Here is a 16,135-nt window from a genome sequence, read left to right on the forward strand (position 1 = left end):
ATAAAAATAAATCTTGTATCTTGGCAGTATTCGTCTTCATATATATTTAAGTCAAGTTGTGCTTGTCAACACTATTTGCAGACTGGTCAGAGGCACAATTCATTAAGTTTTTCAACTAAAGCTGGACTTTGTATATAAACTGTTCACTCCTTTGTGCGGTATTCTTATTTGAATTTCCCGCCCGTCATCATGCGCACGAATTCTGAAAAAAATGTAGAAAATGTCATCAGAACTCTTTTCAACTGATTTGATTTGCATCATCATCATCATCATCACCACCACCACCACCACCACCACCACCACCACCACCACCACCATCATCATCATCACCACCATCATCATCATCATCATCATCATCATCATCATCATAATGTGGTATCATCGGGTCCCCCTTACTTACCGAAACTACACCACCACCATCAACAAAACCACAACACTTACTACTTATATGTCGGCCTGAAGTTGCCTCCCGTATCATTTTATCTACCTATTCGTCCATCAACACTTACCACGCCACCAGCATCATCATTAATAACAACAAACCAACCTTCATAGTTGACCTGGCCGTCTCCATCCACATCCGCTTCCTGAATCATTTCATCTACCTCGTCATCCGTCAACTTCTCGCCTAAAAAAAGGTAATGGTTTTCAAGTGGCTTATCATAACCTCGGAAGAGGCGTTGTCTTTATTCAGACATCGAAAAAGACAACTGCCTCAATGTGAAAAAAATGCGGGTTACAATGATAAAACATCACCGAAGGTTCAAAGTAATGCGCTCTTATGAATAACTAATGCACCAGTCAATTGTAACCACGCCCCCCCCCCCCCCCCCAGGTCCGGGGGTATACCGGGGATAGCCGAGGAAAATGGGCCGTGTTTTTACCTTTCATGTGGCGCCGCAGTGCCGGGTGAATGCGGTGGTTTTGTCTTCGCGCAGAATATAGCGGAGGATGGGCCTTACCTAAGGTCTCTGGGGTGCGGGGGCATTTGGTGGGGATTTCACCATCTGTTCGTCCCCGCAGTGCGGGGATATTACCCGGGGTTGGCTGGACCGAAAGTCAATTGACTGGTGCATAATAAAACAAGTTGACGGAAAGTTCATATTACAAAACTTTGCACCAATTACTATCTGCCAGTTGTTGTTTGGTGTTCTTTCACAAAAGTAAGTAAACTGACTCAATGTCAGCAAAGTCTTCAAATATAATTGGCAACAGAAAGTTTGCGGGTGGGTTCGTTTAACACATCAAGTATTTTAGGATGACTGAGTATGAAAGACGCGGTCTAAATTAATTTTGATTGATCTCTATTTTGCATAAAACACTCGTTGTATAAACGTTGAACTAATACAATCATCCTCCCAGGGAAAAAACTTTCCTGAAAATCATAGGTCGTTCCTAGGAACAATTGCTAATCAGTGTTGCGCGTTGCGCAATGACGTTTTAAAATAACGAAAATCTAATAATTATCGTTGGCAATTTTTACCGAAAATAATTACGTGTTATTCAGCATTACTATCGATGCATGCTGATTAAAGTACATGTATGTCACGAGTCCAGTTTACCTAAATTGGTCATCACGTGACGCAGTTCCGAGGCGCTGATAAGCCCGTTTCCGTCTTTGTCAAACACGCGGAACGCTTCTGAAATCATCGAGGTAAATATAGGTTACACTCCAAATAAGTTTGGTATACATTCTATAGTGAATTGGCTAATTTGCAAACGAAGTAACACTGTTTCCTAGATTTTTTCATCCCTAACACAATATATGGGCACGAAGTTCCACTTGTGTTATTAATATTAAGGTCGAAAAAAAGGTTACGTTTCTTATAATAATTATATAATTGGTTGAACCATGGACCTATAAACCACTTTATAGGTCCGTCGTTGAATTGAACGTAACAGGTTCCAAAATGTTATGATTAAATCATGCAGTTGCTGAGAAGAAGATGTAACATGTATAAAACAGTATATTATATCTAGAATATAAATCAGTCATGGTACGATTACATATGGACTTTTTCTGATGTTGTCACTTTTTTTAAGCTAATGTAAACGTACCCCTGATTTCTTCTTCACTGTCAGTGTCCTTCATTTTCTTGGCCATCATTGTCAGGAACTCTGGAAAATCTATGGTACCGTTTCCTGAAACAAGCAATGTTGTCCCGTTGTGCATGAGTCGAAACACATCGAGGATCTTTGCTATTTCTTAGTACATGTATGTTAATTTTGCAATGTCAAAAAAGTCCTTAAAATAAACCTAATTTGTTCACAAGCGGTTGTTCCAAGAGAGGAGGGGCGCATCCATTTCTGGGGGGGGGTCTTCACTCAAGTCAAACGTATACTCCACCCTGTTATGCCTGGTCCTAGATCCGCCCCTGTTGTCCACGTGAGACACTAAACCACATCGTGACTTCTCGTCCTTCAGCCGGGCATACGGGTTCTGACATCCGAACCACTTGACTAACATCACGTGCCAAACTAGAATACACGTGCTTACTACACATATGACGTGACCACCTCGTCGTTCATGCCTGCGGCCCGTCCTTATTCGGGATCTGTCCAGTAACGACGTAACACACTATGATTTATTTAACACCAAGTGACTAATATAACATCACACGACAACTTCCACGTGACTCACCGTCAGCGTCAACTTCGTTGATCATGTCCTGTAACTCGGCCTCAGTCGGGTTTTGTCCCAGGGACCTCATGACCGTTCCCAGCTCCTTGGTGGTAATGGTTCCATCGCCGTCCTTGTCAAACAGGCTGAACGCCTCCTTGAACTCTGAAATGAACCGCCATTTGTATGTACTGGTCTCAGTGGAAATCTCAGCTATCTTTATATTTACTAAGATCATTTTCATCTGTAATCTCATTAACCTCGATATTTAGTTTTGACGCCTGGTGAAATCATAAAATATTAGCAACATTTGAAAGGTATTTGATGGCTGATTACTTATAAGTAAAATAAAAGATGAAAAAAAAATACAGTAATGATTCATTCATTAATTCAGTTTCTTTATTTGCTTTTTATTTCAACTGAAATCGTAATATGACTTATAATGCAATTTTTGTTTATTTTATCATCTTCATTATTGCTTTTATCTTTCTTTTCCTTTTTCTGCACACAAACCGATTTTAAATAATCGCCTTGGTCACGATATAATGACAATTTCCTTTTTGCTGTTGTTACGTTGTAATTTTCTTAACATGTTATGTTAAAATTGTCTTTTTTATGTCTCATGATATGCAGAATATATCTGTCGACTCAACTTATACAGACTTCCATCGCTTGATTTGACGCGTTTTCTAATTTCAACCTCCAAATAGCCCAAATGTGGCTAAAAACTGTCGTTACAACGTTTCATTTCAAAATTACCCATTTTTTAATGTTAAAAACAAAAAATACTGGAAAATAATTGTATCAGATATCTTGAGCATTGAGTAAGCAATTTAGTCTTCTTTCTGTAGCTGGTTATTTCATTTAAATTGCATAAAAACTGACGGAGTACTACTAAAATAACTGAACCCACCATTTCGTTACCAAAATCTGGCTTTTTCAATTCAGGGATACAAAATGGCCAAAATTTCTTAGCAATATGGTATTTTGTGAAAATATGACCCTCAATTGGAAGAACTACAACTCATTTATCAATAGCAATAAGAAATTTATACATAATACCTACATTACCAAATTTATTATACGCCTGAGTATGCACCCAAAAATACAGAAAATTTTGTCCCATCGATAGACGCATGTTTTTCCCAGCAAGGAATATGCTTAGCATATAACCAACCAGGCAGATTTTGCATTTCCATTCAGTGACCAAATATATTATTTGTTGCATCAATATCTGATTGTACTTTGTAAATATGAAGCTCAACATGTCAATGTCCCATCCGTAGACATCATGTCCCATCCGTAGACACACATAAAATGCTCAAAATTTGCATATATTAAGTGAAAAGAACCACTTTCCTTTGACAGAAATGTAGCACATATTCAAACCTAGGCAATGGATTACCAAAAACAACTCATTACCTTTGTATTTTCATTTTTCCACTTCTATACGTTGCTAAAAACATTGAAATTCATGCCTTAACTTATTTTTTTCTATAGTGTGTATGTTTGGGAATTAAAATAAGTAGCGAAATTACAGGATGGATTATGTTGTTTTAGCCAGACATAAAGAGGCCTATTAGAAATTTATTTATGGTTAAGAAAATGAAGTACAGTAAAGCTGGTAAATGTCTACGGATGGGACATTTAAATCACGCTATGTACGAAATGTCCATTTATAAATTCAGGTGTGACTAGAATTAACATTAATACAAAAATGGACAAGCAGAGAAATAAAAACCATTCAAATATACCTGAAATTGACATTAATGTAAGTGCAAAAGCTTTTAGAATGAAAAGATACAGGGGAAAACTGAAAAATGAAAGAAATGAAAAATATGATGAAATGAAGAGGAAAGATGCTGAAAGGAAAAACACATGATAGGCAAATTGACAAAGGGAGAAAAAGAAAGTGATCCAAGAGAAACCAAAAAACAATAATAAATATGGAGAGAAAAGAAAATGAAATTAAGCTTGCCAAAAAGAAAGAAGGTGCAGACAATATCACAAACAAAACTAATGGAGAAAACCGGACTCCTAGACACCGTGTAACAATAAGAATAGAGAAATGAAAGAAAATGAAAGCCTGAAAAAGAAGAAGAATGTGCTTAAAGATGCTTAAAGTACAGAATTGGACGATGGGGATAAAACTTAAAAAAATACAGTGAAAATAGTCTTTCAACAGACCAAGATACTACAAACATTGATCAAACAAAAACAGATGGTACAATAGACAACGATGATATTAACAGATCCAGAACAGCCACAAATTCAGCTGAAATATAAGTAATGAGATGTGTAAGCCTCCATTTAATTCAAGAAGCAAGAAGTAAAAAATATAGAGCAATATCAAAAGTAAAAGAAAGTATGCCTACAACACCAAAGCGTAAAACAAGAGTGTAAGAAAAACTGATAGAGTATGTCACCAACGATAAGAAGAAATTTGGAAGAAAAGGGTGTTATTTTACCAAAGAGTGCTAGAAGAAATTTAAAGCTGAGCGAAACAGTCAATATGAACAACATTAAAGAAGAATACAGGATGTGAAATTGAGTCATGGAGGGACTTCACAAAAAAAGAAGACAGAATATAACAATGTGTTGCAATGTGTGCTTGATAGGAATATAACCAAATACCATACTAGCTTTGGTAGTGGGATTGCTTCCTTCCTACAAGTTAGGCGACCAACAGGGAAAATAGACAACACCAATGAAAAGAAGTGGAAACTAAAACCAAGAAAGACAAGGAAAGATAGGCTGACTGCAGGAACTGTTATTTGTCAGTAGATGTGTCCGGAAAAGTACCGAATAAAAAAGATGTAAAGTTACTCGATGGAGAGAACATCCAATCTCAAGTAATGACAATGACCTTGGCCGAGGCATATGAATTATTTATTTTCTGGAGTTCTTAAGTAGTTAAGAAAAGGTCATTGACAAAATGTCATTTTTACATATGATTCAGAACAGTTTCTCAGTTTAGAGTATATATATCAGTCATCAGGGCTTTTTCTGCCCATTTTTGGAAAAAGGATCCTAGACATTTTGGGAAAATTTGCGTCACAATTATGCCTAAATTGGGAGAATTTACAGTTAAAATAACAAGCTTTTCAGTCTCCTGCAAATGAGGAAATTATTAAATATAAGTTTATGTTCCCTTTCAAAAGCCCTAAACCAGCTGAAAACTTATTGCTTGGGTGTAAATATTTATTGCAATGAATCATGACAGATACTAATTTTTCATTTCAAATGATCTCTGAATGTGATGCAAATCAATGATTTCTGAATTCAGTTATCCCCAAAACTTTACATCACCTAATTTTAGGATGTTGAATGAACCGGTACAGGTAAAAACACTGTTTTACTTTTGATTGGGATTTTTTTCTGAAGATTGGAAAAATATATCATATATTTTGCTTTAGGAATGGGTCTGATAGTCGGACCTGTGGGTACTATATAAAATGCCCTGGTTATTGTTAATTAAATATGTTTCTAAGTTAAAATTTCCTTGAAACATTGAAGTAGTTAGTAACTGGATACAGTATAAGTATTGTGGATACCATCAGGGAATATCTTATGCCTGCAGCTTGGTATTACATTAAATAGTTTTATGTCCCATCCGTAGACACTTACAACACATGGTACATTTACATCGTGTCTATTTCTAACAACTGAACTAGTGAAAAATCTTACATTTGGTGTTCAATGAGGAATTTAAAACATATACTGATTGACACCATTATAATTCAATGAATTTTCACCTTTGAAAGTTGCAACTTAAAACTGAATTTAAAAGGTCCGATTATCAAATTACAATTACATTGTAAAAGGTTGTCTTACTGAAATTTAGAAATATTAAATATCTTGTACTTCATTTTTGTGTTCTGTTAGCATTTTTGCAACTAGAGATGTTTATACTAGGTTTGTAACTGAACTTAAAGTTCATATGTAAATATATAGTGTGCCTTTTGTCCCATCCGTAGACACTTCGGACCGGATACAGAAAGTGATCTAAAAAAAATATGCATCAAGATAATGCTGAAAAATTGGTATGGCCTTGTTTGTTTTTGATTCTGGTGTTAGAAAAAATCACTTTTATTTGCTTCCTTGGGCTTCTAAAAATGGTAGATCATTTACAAGCAGTCAAATTCAAAATAATATCATGACATTTATGGTTAAATCTCATTTATTTCTACTAAGAAGGAATAAAGTCAATTATTTTGCCCATAACTGTTTATTTGGCACCTATGCAACAAGTCTGGCTAAAAAAAGCATTATAAAAGAGTTCTGTCACATTATCAAAAGCATTTAAATATACATCACAAAATTATTTTTTTTTCAGTATTCCTTGATACATAAACCTCCCTGAAAAAAAAACTGGAGCTCGAACCTAATGATTTTATTCGAATTATTATAACACCATGACCCTACTGTTATGGAACATATGTAATATGGCTATTTGAATACTTTGATTTTTTACCCTTTGTGAAACACTTTTTGTCATTATATCGTGACCAAGGCGAATACACAATAATATGGGGTCACCGGTTTCCAAATCCACATATTTGTTTATTATTAACCTGAAGAGGAACGTACATCATAGACATAGAAATTAGGAATGCTTCCCTTCGGTCTCTTACATCTAGTTCGAGCCAACGGGGAATTCGAGCCAAGCGAGTTTGAGCCATCGGGGTTCGACTGTATTATAATTAACGGACGGGACACGTGCTTATCCAAATCACATTGTGTTTGCAACCACAGCAATCACAAACACCCTTATTCTCAACGACGAAAATCAAAACCAGAATCTGTAAAATCAAAACAGCTTTATCAAAATAGAGCATCAACTTGTTTCATTTAAAACACAACACAGCTTCTACAGAAATTCAGTGCTTTAGTTTACAGTAACGCAAAAATAACAAAAGAGATTATGAAAAAATGTGCTTTGTCGTTTTAAATGTTGTCACTAAACGATAAAAGGCGTTTCATATATCACATTGAAGGAAATTGTGTATACGAATTTCAAAAAAACAAAAACGTAACGTTTCTTATAAAAAAAGTTGTTGAACGTTTTTACAATGTTTTCGTGAAGTGACCAAATCAAAAAGAAGTACCAAAAAATGAAGATAATTATTAACTAAAATGTACATCAAGTAGATCCAGCATGTTCAGCCTGTTCTTTGAAATCAGACACAACTCAAATTCAAAACCTGGAAAGATTGAAAGAAGCCAATGACGTGAAATGGTATAACCATGTTTTTATTCATTATCGCGTGTAAATTGAACGTAATAAGTTGGTAAAATTGGCCACACAAGTATTTTTTTAAATAATTTGAAAATTATAAGGGAGGCAACTGCGTCAGAGCTACATTGTTAATTTAAACTAGTATATGTTAACCGCGCAATGAGCAGGTGCGTGCTGATGTCATTCCGACTATTTATATAATATTTACTGCCCGATTTACAACTGATTCCGTGGTGTAGTGGTTATCACATCCGCTTAACACGCGGAAGGTCCTGGGTTCAATCCCCAGCGGAATCAGGCGATATTTTATTTTTTATTTTAATTACAATATTGCATGTTAGAACCAAATATTTTGATTTATTTAATGTTAAACGGTCATTTTGCCTATGCATTGTAATTATATTAAAAAAAAATCTGGAATGTGTATTTTGGTGATGTTTTCTAACATTTTAAAGGATAATTGGAAAGATAACAAAGGTTAAGTTATTATACTCTGACAGAAATAACATTCGTTTTCAGTACTTTAAGTTAACAATTTAGCACAATACCCTTTAAGCACTTCCTTATTAAGTGGAATTATCATTTTGTAGGACATCATAAATAAAAAAAAATCAAGGTTATCCTCACTATTTAAAAAATATATATTTATAATTTTAAAAAATATATTTATAAATGATGATACTATTTCCGGGGTGATTTGTATGGGGTTTTCAATAAGATGAAAGCGGACGCTGGCCATTGCTATGATTTCATTTGTATTTTTCGTTTTCTAGTTTATTAAACAATTGGCTACCGAAAACACACTTCAGACTATCCTTTACAACGACTCTAGTATTTAAGGAAATCGAACAAAAGGTTGAAATTGAAGTATTTGAAGTATTTATAATAATTTCCTGTCCGCAATATTTCAACCACTTAGTGAACGCAGAACAATGTTCAATTTGATATTTCCAGTCAAATGATATGAAACAGTATCGCTTTAAAAGTATTTGACGATATTCACTTGTTAAATCACTTGATAACTTGACAAAATATATTTGAAAGATGGAATTTTAAGTAAAAAGGGATGATAATTAACTGCTTCAAATCATATAAACGCCTATTTGAAGTGTTTCCTTAAAAAGGATTGCCTTTCCTTTTAAAAGGACCCACCGCCAATTTTAAATTCTCTGTACCATTTAACCTTTTATTTTCGTCTTCACTGCTTTATCGTCTCATGCCAGTGTTTTATAAGTTACAAGAAAAAAGACAGATGACCGCTGGTATACGCTTTGGACTGAGACTAAAGGTACCCCCCATCCCCAACCCGGACATAATCCCATCACCTACTTTTGCCTCAACGGTTACAATCCCGCGTGTCATGTGCCTATCAGAGGCGTAGCTAGACCTCTATTCATGTGGATTCATATTTGGGCTTGGGGTTCGGGGGCGTGCCCCTTCTGGGTGTTCTTAGGTGCTTTATTTAGTACTGGAAATGGACAGTATTAGGATCATGTAGTCAAGTAACTTTGGCTTATTTATTTTTTGGCAGTTTCAGTCAAATATGGTGCTGTTTACACACGTGACATAACTATATACATAAATAAGATAATTAATAATTATAAACTATATCATTATATCAACCTTTTTTCTGCATGTCTAGCTGTGCTGCAAAATTTAGATATGTCTTGCATTTGCGGACCACTTCGTTTCAGAAACGTCGAAAATGGAGCGCTACACACAGCTTTGAGCATGCATAATTCAAAAACACCTACTTCTCAGTCGTGTACAACAAAAACAAAAACAAAAAACTCACCAAATACTTGATCTTCGGTTAGATTGTCCGCCTGGAAAACGGAGAGCACAATTAAAACCCCATAGTGTTTACGTTAATGTCTCTGGTTTAACCATTTAGAACGCTTATGATGAAAACGACCGCCAAAGTTTCATTTAGTAATTTCGCACGCGCGATGACTAGAACAGAGAATATATTTATCAATTCAATATGATACTTACTTACTTGTTTCGGCATCCGGCTGCCAATTTTATTCTTAAGCAAAAGTACAAATAACTATGCAAAAATGTAAAAAAAAAATAATGCAAAAACGTAAGCTTGACGTACATGTATATGACTTGCTCTACATGCATACATCACCGCCGAAACCAACGACACGAACTTACTGTTGCTTACTGAAAGATCATACTTTGATTGGTTTTGCTTCCATATCGAATTGAAACAGTGATAGATGGTCATGATTGCGCCATTCTTGACTATGTCACAATGAAATTTCTATATTGATAAACTATTTCATAATCGGACATCACATTTTACCCAATGACAAAGAAAATAAATCTGGATAAAACAATGCATATGTCAGCGAATGGAAACATGCATGAAGAAATTCTAACATCTAGTTAAGATGTGATGTGTCTTTAACAATTTAGGAAATATTTTTTGTAATCAGAATAAAGGTTTCTGTACAAAATGTTAGATAATGACCTAAAAAATAAAATATATGTGAACTACTTTAAAAGAATAACTGTTTTTATGGCTCAATAATGAATTTAAAACAACATTATATAAACTTAAAGAGGTTTTACCATTTTATGTATCCAAATTCTAGTATTCAGTTCTGTAAGAAATTCAACATTTTATACTGAAATTTTGTCGCAATGCGCAAAAATCGTAAACACCGGCAATAAAGTGTTTTCTTTTTTATTGGTCGATCCGATTAAAAAGATAATAAACCTAGATGTTTTACTCGGACCTGAGCTTTTGGGTAAGAAGAGGTAGGTAAGTTGCCAGGAGCGAAAAGTAAAACCTTCGTAGGAATTTCTCGTCAAAGTAAGTTTAATGATGAAGATTTACTGATATGGTGATCATACGTAATTATGTAAAAGAGTCACTTTGTATCCGTATTTAATAATTCAACATAATACTGTCCACCCTCTATAACAACACTGTTTATCATACTGTTATATTACTGTGTTATAAACATAAATATGTTTATACCTTATGTTTAGATAAATAAAATATAGTCTTTCACTACCATCAGACAGACAACTTCAATAAAAAAAAGTTTTAAAAAATCCAAAAATGTAAATATTTCACAAATAATAGAAGAACAAAAATAGTGAGCTTAGCTTACTCGTGTTAAAACAGACTTAAAAAGTTTCGTGAAATCGGACCCAGGTATGTGAACATTGTCCAGTATTGGAATGACCTACATACACATGATCACGAGAGAAGTGATTTATGCGGGTATCAGCGATCCTACAAGTACCAATTAAAAACATGGTTTACAAACGATTGTTTAACTCGACTGACACGTTTATGCACCACAGCCTCCGGGTGTATACTGGGGATAGCCGGGTAAATGGGCCGTGTTTACCTTACAGGTGACCCCGCTGTGACGGGTGAGTGCGGTGGTTTTGTCTTCGCGCCAAAAATAGCGGGGGCTTTGCCTTACCTAGGATCCCTGGAGTGCGGGGGCATTTGGCTTTGGCAGGGATTTTACCAGCAGTTCGTATCCGCAAGGCGGATATTTAACCCGGGCTTGGCTGGACGGAAAGTCAAAGTCACCGCTATTCCCCGGACCTAGGGGACCGTGGTTACAATTGACTGGTGCATTACTTGTACGTGTAGCCTTATATACATGAACATGCACACGTTTAGGTGCGCAACTTCTCTACGGAGTAACAAAATTGTTTGTTTCCGGTTTCTCGACCTTCCCTATTTTTTGCCCCGACCTTTAACCTTTTCATTGCCTTAAGAAATACGTTTTATCATTAGTTTGATTTTTTTCTTTTATAAAGTTTAAAACGAAGAGATACTAAAACCGATGGTTAATGTGTTCTTATGCATAAAATTTATGTTATTTGGTAGCAGATAAATCTCAAGAAACAATTTGCCTAAAAAATAAAAACAATGAGTTTTTCCGACCTACCTACCTACCCTATTTATTGGGGGTATGACTTGAACTGGAAGCAAAAACAAATATATTTCTTCACCTAATCAGTATATAACTTGTGAAGTATACTGGTACAGAATTAGCATTATTATTATTATTATTATTATTATTATTATTAATATTATTATTATTATTATTATTATTGCGTTTTAATTGTTTGCTAAAGTTGTGTTTGTTTGCAATGTTAAGTGCTGACTTGGTTAGTGTGTTCTTGACTCCCCCCCCCCCCCCCACCTCTTTCCCAAAGATTTTCGAGATTCGAGCTTGTGGGTAATTTCACGGTCACCAATAGCGTAATGAGCATGTGTAAGTGGCTTGGGACATTTTGTGCACTCCTTAATTATGTGCAAATGTACTGAAAAGGGATGAACAATAAATAAGTTTTTTTTTAAAAAAGAGGTCCTGCCGAGATTTGAACTCGGATCGCTGGATTCAAAGTCCAGAGTGCTAACCATTACACCACAGGACCAGCTGTTCTTAACTGCTCCCAAATATTAATTATAAATCTTATTGGACATTGTAATAGCAATTTCACAAGATTTTTCCTTATTTTAATGTTTTAACCATATTCATACCATGGGTTATACGCGGTTTTTCTTTTTTTCATTTTATGCATTGAAATTACTCTCTAATAAGCATGTGAACAAAATCATATCAAAAAAGGCCTTTATAAATGGTCACAATGAATCAAAATAAATGTAAATGTACAAATAAATTGTTATCTAATTAACCATTTGCCAATATTTTCCAATACTAGGATTAATCATACTTAATTGATTGAAATGATTATCGTAAAACCCACTTATTTACAAATGCCTTTGTTTACATTTACGATGGGCGTTTCCGCAATTTTGACAGTTCTAAATATAAATAACTGATTTCTAATGTAGGCCAATTTATCGAGAACGAGGCTCTTAACCTGTATTGGTTACATATACTATTGCAAAATTGCGTTTGCCAGGCCGGTCCCGTGGTGTAATGGTTAGCACTCAGGACTCTGAATCCTGCGATCCGAGTTCAAATCTCGGCGGGACCTTCTTTTGTTTTATATTTTTTATTTCTTATTTAGTTATTGAAATTGAACGGCAAACCCTAGAATATTACATTTAACTTTTTATAATTGAAACTTGAACGAAACAAAAAAATAAGCTGAAAAGGTTTAAGGCGCTATGAAATAAAGTTTTTTTCTTATCCTATGAATAAGATTTAAAACATATTTGAACTATGTACATTGTAATTATATTTCCATGAGCTGAACTTTAAATGAAATCAGAAAACAAATCCAGTATATCAAGTATATTTCCTAAAATAGAGGTTATCTTGTTTATTTTAAGTAGGGGATTTTTTGTCTGTTTTTAATGTATACAAGTATATGTTTAAATAACAACGTTGTAGTTAAGAAGAAAAACATCAGCAGGAGCAGCAACAGCAGAGGGACCAGCACCAGTAGCAACAGCAGCATGAACAACAACATCAACAAGAACAGTAGCAGCAGCAGCAGCAGCAGCAGCAGCAGCAGCAGCAGTAGCAGGAGCCAGTCAAAAGCAACTGTTTCTTAACAAAGAAGAATCGACGATATTTTGTAAAACAAACACATACTAGGTCCATGTTCATCTCAACTAATGTTTAACAATATATTCATGTTTGTATGTAAATTCCCCAACACATTTAAATATTAGTCATAATAGTTTACATTAACTTCATTTTGCCACACTGATTTTTGAAAAAAAGTTTCCGTAGACTTGAAACCGTTTCAGTGTTAAAAGCATAGGTTTTTTGTTTAAAAAATGTTGAACGGGAGGGGTTTCAGAAGAAAAAAATTAGTCCTACAAAAGTTATGATGCTGAGGGCGTGTCGTCAAAACTTATAGAGGGCCCATAGGACCAAATCCATCCATATACCTCCAGGGGATGTTTTCAACGGTGCAGTAATACTATTGAAATCCTCGAAAGATGGAAACGCTCCCCATGGTGAATATGTATTACTTATAAATTACTTATAAATAAAAACACACTCACATGAGCATATTGTCAGTCCTTATAATTATATATAATGTTCTGTATCATGAAAAAAAACATCTGTAAAAGAAGATGTCAATCATATTTGTAATTGACTTATAAAATGGTGATTCATTTGTTTTCTTCATTTCTTTCAACATGACGTAATGCACGACTTTGAATTTAATAAAATTATAAAATGGAGAAGTTTGTCATGACTAAGCAAACTCGTTATTGGTTGTAACATGTATAATATTGGAAGTATATTTGCGCAACATTACTGGTCACATGCAATTAGTACATTAATATATATCTTTCTTAAATATAACACTAATAAAGTCAAATGATTTTGATTAAATATAGAAATGGACACGCGAAAGCACTTGAAAATGGTCTTAACTTCAAACCTCTTAATTCAACTCACATCAAGGGCGCATGCGCACTTGTGAATATTAGTGCGCATCATTTTTTTAATAACTACAATCACAATAATTAAAGCATGGTGTAGCCATATTTGGACTATAAGTGAATAAAAAGTGAATTTCAGCTAAAACACAAGACAGCAGGCATTAACCATCACGGTTTGTTTGAAGAACAAGGATTGAACGATTGAAGTCGCCATTTTGCTGGAACGCAAAATTTGGGAAAACGACGTTTTTCGAGTTTTTTCGGACCAAGGTGGGTGTTATTTTCTTTATTAACCTTCGATTGCCTGACCTTTCGAAAAATTTGATATCAAGTGTTCCTAGAAGGGAAACTTTATCTTACTAAAACACATGTGTATCAATGATATGATTCGTCGGTCGTTTGTTATTACTAATTTTGCGTCTCATTCATGTCGAACTAATGCGTAAAAGTAGTCCAAAATTTGACATAGATCATCACCAAAACGTTGAATTTTTAGCAGCGACAGATTTAGAGATAACGCGCTTTTTTTAATAAAACTTCAAGGTTACTTTCTCGTTGTTTGAAAGTGTTTTTGTGCGTTATATATCTCAGAGAATTCAAAGAAAAGCAATTAACGTACATCTAGAACAAAATCAACCCATGAATAAAATGACCCCAACAATTTATGCTGAGACGAACAAAATCACCCTTGCATTTAAACTTTAAACTATCTTTTTATGTTGTTTCTGAGGAAAAGGCGTTAATTATGATAAAACGAAATATTATACACTGACTTTAAACAAATATTGTTAAAAAAAAACACTTCGAAAATGGCAAGACAAATGGAATATAAAATGAGGGGATTTGTCTAGGCCGCTATGCACAAATGAACTACCTTTAATTTTAATCAATTAAAACTAGCTGTTTCATATTTCAAACAAATGTACAGGGATGTAGATTTTAAGAAATAACTTCATCATTCATTAAGCATTTCACAAATATACATAAGTTTATGAAATAAAACAACGTATCTACATTAATTGAATCGTTTATATAGTTAAAGTGCCAAAAACTTAAAAACAATATCACTAAAACTATTAAGTCTACATGTATATCATCTGTATACTATTGAAGATCACATAAATAGGCTAAACCCGCATGGATTGATTTTCACTGATGTAAAAAAGTTTTAAGCCTCACTTATCATTTACCTAGTTAATAGGTTTATACAACAAAGTAATACTATACGTACATGACCTTATATTCGCGAAAGAACACGTTTAACCAATATTTTCTTGATGCACGTGGTGGGAAAGGGGGTGGGACGATGTTGAAATGTTTATATATAACATATTTGAAAATAATATTTTTGATGTAAAATTCAACAGGTTATTTCAATTTTTTAAGAAATTTACAATATTTGATCACATGCAGGAAACTTAGTTTATTAAACTCACATACCTAAACAATATGATTATTTACGGTCATCCTTCATCACTATCATAGGCGAATGTATATAGACAGAAAATGCCCGAGATTCTGTTTCTCTAACATACCTGATCTTACCATATCTTTGATCGTATGCCCGTTCATAAGACGGCCTCTTTCATTTATATTATCAAAAAATGCTCTTGGTCCTAACACCTCGCACATGTTGGAATGACTGCGGGCCTGCATGCTATTATTTTAACATGTGACCAACAAGAAGCAAACAAATGGAACTCGTTTAAAGCAAATAGCGGGTGTACTCTTACCTCTAACTCCTATTATTTAGTAATGTCCACTCTTTCTGCCATTCGTCACAGGTCTGGCGGCATTTTGGATCCAAACTTACGCTGACGAATACCCCACTAACCGATGGGGTTAAATTTCCTCCATGTTTTGTTTTAAATCGAACTTAGGGATGACGGGGCCAAGCCATAAAGCAGCCATTATTGGGCGC

The 16,135-nt window shown here is 34.5% G+C and overlaps 1 protein-coding gene and 3 non-coding genes across 4 annotated transcripts in view; 2 read left to right on the top strand and 2 right to left on the bottom strand.

Moving 5' to 3' along the window:
• Positions 1-187: 187 nt before the first annotated feature.
• The window catches only part of LOC128204926 (neo-calmodulin-like), a 363,327-nt gene continuing 347,379 nt past the window's right edge, over positions 188-16,135 (bottom strand). The window contains exons 6-10 of the mRNA XM_052906327.1: positions 2,642-2,671; positions 2,059-2,142; positions 1,563-1,640; positions 510-628; positions 188-202 (exon numbers count right to left, since the gene is read on the bottom strand). Coding sequence (XP_052762287.1) covers positions 188-202; positions 510-628; positions 1,563-1,640; positions 2,059-2,142; positions 2,642-2,671 — 326 coding nt within the window. The remainder of the gene's footprint in view (positions 203-509; positions 629-1,562; positions 1,641-2,058; positions 2,143-2,641; positions 2,672-16,135) is intronic.
• On the top strand, positions 8,084-8,156 carry Trnav-aac (transfer RNA valine (anticodon AAC)). The gene has a single exon. It is a non-coding gene; the product is annotated as a tRNA-Val (tRNA).
• Trnaq-uug (transfer RNA glutamine (anticodon UUG)) lies at positions 12,207-12,278 on the bottom strand. Its single transcript has one exon. It is a non-coding gene; the product is annotated as a tRNA-Gln (tRNA).
• Positions 12,774-12,845, top strand: Trnaq-cug (transfer RNA glutamine (anticodon CUG)). The gene has a single exon. It is a non-coding gene; the product is annotated as a tRNA-Gln (tRNA).

This window comes from Mya arenaria, chromosome 10 (genome assembly GCF_026914265.1).
Source record: "Mya arenaria isolate MELC-2E11 chromosome 10, ASM2691426v1".
Lineage (NCBI taxonomy): Eukaryota > Metazoa > Mollusca > Bivalvia > Myida > Myidae > Mya > Mya arenaria.